The 6,518-nt window shown below is 34.3% G+C and overlaps 1 protein-coding gene across 1 annotated transcript in view; it reads right to left on the bottom strand.

Moving 5' to 3' along the window:
* Positions 1-5,902: 5,902 nt before the first annotated feature.
* Positions 5,903-6,518, bottom strand: part of LOC107459271 (inositol oxygenase 2-like) — a 2,726-nt gene continuing 2,110 nt past the window's right edge. The window contains exons 8-11 of the mRNA XM_016077493.3: positions 6,480-6,518; positions 6,327-6,405; positions 6,029-6,110; positions 5,903-5,929 (exon numbers count right to left, since the gene is read on the bottom strand). The exon at positions 6,480-6,518 is cut by the window's right edge and continues 70 nt beyond it. Coding sequence (XP_015932979.1) covers positions 5,903-5,929; positions 6,029-6,110; positions 6,327-6,405; positions 6,480-6,518 — 227 coding nt within the window. The remainder of the gene's footprint in view (positions 5,930-6,028; positions 6,111-6,326; positions 6,406-6,479) is intronic.

Below are 6,518 nucleotides of genomic sequence, written 5' to 3'. Positions count from 1 at the left end.
GAAGGTAGAGTGCAACCATTTTCCTTAGCAACCTAAAGATACAAAAGTGTGCTATTTAGCAAATCCAAAGATCAAATAATACATAAAAGAGCAAATATTTTTTATTTTTTATTAAGATACGATTAGAAGCCTTCAGCAGGTAAATATTTCACAGACGTCTAGAAGAACAGAAGTACCTTCCTCTTTTCACTTGTCATTCTCCTAAGAATCTGCCAGAGTTTTAAACAAAATGTAACATTTCTAACAATTTGAAAAGTATGAAAATGTTGGCAGCATCTCTATGCAAATGCTATATTGCAAGACTTTGTTATCTGAAAATAAAAGGCATATCGAGAATGTTAGGAAAAACATTTGAATCGTTATAGGAAGAAACATCTATTTGTACAAAAAAAGCATCTGAAACCTATAAAAAAACATCCCATAACTCAAAAGAAACATCCCAAAACCTATGAAATAACATTCGATAACTCAAAAACGAAATATCCAAAACTATAAAAAAATTATTTACAAAGAAATAAACATCCAGAAAGGCAATTAAATATTTTAATTTTAAGAGCAACTAACATCAAAATCTCATAAAAGTATCAAAAAATGAGGAAATTGGGGCATTAATTCTCGAGAGAATTTTTCACTCTCAAAAAAATTATATTTAGAAGTGAAAACAAACAAAGTATGGGCAAAGAGAAGAATGAAATACTTTCTTATTTAGTAGTTGATCCTTGAATTCTGACATTCTACGAACCATTTATTGATTAAGATCGGTAATACTACTTACACTTGCTGAGGCAATAGCCCAATCTATCTTGAATCCACGTTCTTTAGGCTTTGGTTTCATTTGTTTTTGAGAAGCACTTCCCTGAATCATAAGTCAAAACTATAAGAACATCTACTCACATGGTGCAATGAAAGAAGAAAATAGAATGGACAATAGAGGAATAAAGCAAACCTTCATGGCATCTATCTGCATTTTACTATAAAAAAACATCCAAAACCTATGAAAGAAATATACAATAACACACAGAGAAACATCCTCAAGCCGATTAAACAACAAATCCGATAATGTGAAAAGAAACATCATCCGAAACCTTGTAAAAGAAACATCCAAAAAATCAATTCATGCTTCTTCTTTTATAAAGAAATTGCCCATCATTTGCACATCGATACGTGCCTGCTACGCTTCCCCCTTGTCGGACTAGGAGCTCTACTAGGCTTGACCGTGGGAAATTGCTTTAGTAGATCGAAAGGGCAAAGAGAGCCACCCGGTCATCATGGATAAAACTACCACTCTTTCAATTGGCGTCTAACCATCTTCTTCTCACTAGGGCCGGGGTTGGTCTTTCTAATCAATCAGAAAATTCACCGGTGGATTGATTGATCTAAACCAAAGACTTGATTATAGGAGAATGGCGTTCTTATACCCTGATACCCCTTTGTGGAAACCTAGAACAGAAGAAAGTCTCTTTAGGATTAGGATGGCTCTGTCCTAGCTAGACCGAGTCACAACTACTTATTATATTCTAGAAAACTCGGGCACACTTCCCTATACTTCTCCTAAGTGACATCAAAATCCTCTTTCAGCCGATTCGAAAGCAGCAATAGATGAGATTTTGAATCAGACAGAGGGTTCACGCCTCACCCTTCAAAGGGGGGACTGGGGAGTTAAGACTTCCATGCTCTTAGGCCCCTTTAAGGCTTAGGGAAGGGGCCAATAAGTTCAGGAAGAAGGATATTGGATCCCTCCCCTTCCATATGGTTGTTAGCTCTTCTGTGTCGTGTCAAGCCAGTTCATGAATGAATGGCAATAATGAGTGTAAATCGGCTTGTTAGGGTCCGGTCGTGGCCAAGCCTCGAATCGAATCCTGGATCAACGCCCTTTTTCGCTTAACCCATTCGTTCAGAGTTGACAACTGTAGATAGGCCTCTCCCCAATGCAAGGCAAGGTGAGTTTGTCGGGCATGACGTGCTTGTGCCTATCCCTTTTCAGAAATAATAGATTGCGATTGCAGCTAATCCAGTTGATCCTGTATAGGCGGAGGTGAGGACGGGGGGCGAAGCGCTAACATCAAAATCTAGTAAAAATAACCAAAACCCTCTATAATGATCATCCAGTTTTAAATGAAAGCAAGAACTGAATTTAAAAAAATGAAAACAACCAAATTCACAGAGGAATGGCGTAGATAATACATGTAGTCACAAGGAAATATCTATAACCCATGCCAATGTAACATCCAAATTTGAGGATAAGTCAATTTAATGTTCCCTTCAAAAAAATTAAAAAAAGAAACGGACACAAGTGGTGTTACCTTGTCTATAGATCCCTTGCAATCGGTGAGGAAGGAATTTTTGTGCACCTTTCAAAGCGTCCGAGACATGGAGGTGGGGGCCAACGCTAGTGTGGATGGCTTGAGTGTGGATAGAACTGCAAAAGCAGAGGATGTGAGCGATGAATGGGAATGAGAGTTGCGAGTGGCAAGGATGCCACAGGCAAGCATCATGGGTGCGAATGGCACGGATCAAACGGCGGTGCGACGGGAGAGTGGCAATGATACGAGAGTGCTACACAAACGATGAGTGATGGGACGCAAGAGGGTAAAGCAGAGGTGTGATACTGGCTGTCTTTCTTGCTTGAACGATGAATGAGGTGGAGGAGAAGGATGCAAGGACGACCGACAATGGCCTGCGAGGACGATGCAGCTGCGGCACTACGGCGGCACGGTGAAACCACGACAGCGTGGGACATTGGGGAAAGGGAAGCACAACGTTGATTATTGGGAGAGAGGGATTATGATTTGTGATTTTGTGTGGTGAATGAGAGTGAAATTGGAATTAGGGTCATTTTTGTGTAAATGTTTTTTGAAAAATTGAAAATTATAAGGGAGTTGGCTTATAATATAGTTGATCCCCTATAGTTTTTCTATGATAAATAGTCGAGATAATACTCAATTTGGTCCCTAAACTTGCATTGTATGCAAACTTCAATTTGGTTCTTAAAATTTCAATTGCCTCTATTTAGTCTCTAAACTTTGGAAACATGACTAATGTTAGCCCTTAAAATAATTTTTGATGCACAGACGTTAATAGAACGCTGATGTGGACAGTTGAATGGCACGTTGGATTCTATAAAACGATATCATTTTGATTTTAACACTCGAGCAGTTCAAAAATAACATCGTAAGTAGTGTTTATTGAAATTTGTCCTCACAAAGCAAGTGATATGTCATCGTTTTTTGACTATTTAAATGTCAAAATTAAAACTACATCATTTTACAGGTTTTAACGTAGTATGTGACCGTCCATGTCAATACTTTATTAATATTTGTGTGTCAAAAATTATCCTAATGACTAATGACAATCAGTTTGTAAAGTTTAAGAAATAAATAAAAGCAACTCAAAACTCCAAAAACTAAATTAAAGTTCACGTGTTTTATTATTTTTGGAGATAAATGTTAAAATGATGTATTTCCAACATATCATTAACACAATCATTCAAGACTCATCGTCTTTCCTTACTAAAGTCTCTTACTTTATCCCATTCACCCACATAATGTGTTATCAAATATAATAAGTAGCAATAATAATAAAATAAAGTAGCAGAAGAGAAGAGATAGAAAGAACCAGAGAACTTGCATTATTGATAATTTTATTAATTTTATTGGTATGTTACTGAAAGCATCCAAAAGGCTTATTTATATAAGGATAAAGTACTAAATTAGTCTCCTCTATTTAGGCGTAATTCTGTTTTGATTCTTAATGTTTAAAGTGTCATATTTGAATCCAAAAAAGTTTCATTTAGCTTCAATGTAATCCCATCGTGAGGTCAAAGTTAAATAATTAACGGAATGTCCTACATGACAGTAGTACAAGAACAAGGTCGATAATTTGGAGAACAAGTATAAGTTCCAAAGGTACAAAATTAACCATGGATGTATCAATATATTTATTTATCATTCTCCTTAGTTCTATAGAGAATATTTCATTTAGATTGTAAGAAAAATGATAAATAAATGTATTAATGCATTGACAGTTGATTTTGTGCCTTTGAAACTTGTACTTGTTCTCCAAATTATCGACTTTGTTCTTGTGTTGCTGTTCTGTAGGACATTTCGCTAATTATTTAACTTTGACCTCACGGTGGGACTACATTAAAGCTAAAATGAAACTTTTTTTAATTCAAATAGGACACTTTGAACCTTAAAGACTAAAATAGGATTACGCCCAAATGTAAGGCGGTAAGGGATCAATTTAGTACTTTATCATTTATATAAATATGAATCAAATCAAATAATTAATAGATTTATAAATTATTTTATTTAATAAAATCTTAACTAATTAGTAAATGATAATGACATTCATATTTAAATATTTACAAAAACTATTTATTCTATAGTAAGCAAATTAAAAATAAAATCAAAACAAAAGAAGAAATAGAAACCTCTTCTTTCCAAAATTGTCCATAGAAAACAATGTAAAAATTTTCATTTTTTTTAATTTTACTTTATGAAAATGATTTTTGTTTTCATTTACTTTTAATATTGATTCGTTCCTTTCTAAAATGCCATAACGCATAAATACATTGTACAAATCTATGTTTTGAATATTGGACCAGATCGACCGATTCGATCAGGTTAATCAGAAATTGGTCTTCTGGCCGATTCAGTTGATGCCTAAAATTGTCCTAAAAAAACGATAAACAAATTAGACAAACTAACAGTTAACTGGTGAACTGATGGAATTGGCTAGGTTTTTTAGGTTATCGGTTCTCTCTTTGACTCTCTGAGGACCCAACCCTAACCCCCTTTCTCACTGGTCGTCTTCTCCATCACCAAACTCATGTCCACCACTATCTCACCACTGCTGTTGCATCTGCTCCAGTCGTCATCCCACTTCTTGCCGTTCATCTCCTCCATCGGAACATGTCTCGCGTTGCTGCTCGGCTCCTCTATCTCGGCCTTCATCTTCTCCTCGACGGTGCTAGAAGTTGTGCTCGAAGCTGTTGGCATCGCAGTCTCCGTCTCGTCAAGCCAGTATTTGTCGTCGTCGTTGTTGGCCCTAAAATCACTATCTCTGTCCCCACGTCAAGCCTCTATCTTCAGGCCCCTTCTCTTTCTGTCTGAGGTCACATCCTTCCTCCCTCGCCGTCACTTCCCTTCCTCCCTCGCTGCCGGTAAGCACTACTGCTTCAATTTGTGTTGTTGCTGATTTTCTGAGTGTTGCAATTTTGTTAATTTTGTATTCTGGGGTAGGATTGTTGCTGATATGATTTTGAATTTAGTTTTGATGTTGTTGATGTGATGATTACTGTTGCTTATTACTTGATTAGAACGTAGAAGTTAATTAAAATTTTTTTATTTTGTAAATTTTTAATGATAAAATATGAACAAGTTATTAGGTAAAATTATAAAATTTTAAATTTTATTAGTTAATAAATTATTAAATTTAAATATTTAAAATTTGTATATTAAATTTTTAATAAATTTATTTTAAATTAAACCAGTTAAATCCGAGTTAAACTTTTAAATCATTGAACCAGTCACTCTACCAATTTATTGACCGATTCGATTCTCACAACCTTGGTACAAATATTAAATTCCAATTTGCATTGTTTTCATAGTATGAGACAGTAAATTCCCTCTCTTATCCGTAGTGCAAAATATTAAAATTAGGAATAGAAACTGCGAACGAACGCTTGAAAGAAATATTTAGTAGTATATATTTATTTGTTTGCAATATACAAATACATAATGCATTTATTACATGAATTTACATCCTTGCAAATGCAACTTAAAAAGACAAGAAATGCAACGGATTGATCAACTAAAAATAAATTATGTAACATGCTTGCCAGGGAGAAACAACTCAACTCTCTGCACACCATTCTATATATATTGAGAGGCTTCACCATTCACCATTTAAGCTTTGCCGGAAAATACTGCAAAACATGTCATAATAAAAGAATAAGAACCCCAAATTGTTAAACTAAAACACAGAATATTAAATTAAGAAAAAAAACTATAAAATTTGGTCTCACCTTTTCAATGAGGGATTGATAGTATGGCTTAACTTTTTCAACGTCAACTAACACTTTACTCTTGCTATACAGATCATATTTGCTACACAAAATTACGAATGATATATGAGAAATATTAGAGCTCAATATTTTGGATCATATTTATGATTTATAATTTAGTATTTATAGTTTAATGTTAGCTAAATGTTAATAAAAAATAATAAATTTTGTTACTCATATGATATTGTTCGTGATATAATTAACAAGAAGCATAAGAATATGTGAAAAAAAGATATATTTAAGTTAAACACGAACTTACTTAAAAATATGGAGCCATTTTAGGTTCTTACGATCTTCGTCATTCATGAGATGAGAGTATGCACCTTCCTTATGTAAAGCTGCAATACAAGATTATACATCATTATGATAAATTTTTATAGATGGATATATAGCGCATGATGAAAAAACTTACGATAGAAAGAATGATATCTCATGATGAATAATCCTGCTG

This window comes from Arachis duranensis, chromosome 7, assembly GCF_000817695.3.
Source record: "Arachis duranensis cultivar V14167 chromosome 7, aradu.V14167.gnm2.J7QH, whole genome shotgun sequence".
Taxonomy (NCBI): Eukaryota; Viridiplantae; Streptophyta; class Magnoliopsida; order Fabales; family Fabaceae; genus Arachis; species Arachis duranensis.
The sequence above is the reverse complement of the archived record's forward strand: the minus strand, read 5'-3'. Positions and strand labels throughout refer to the sequence as shown.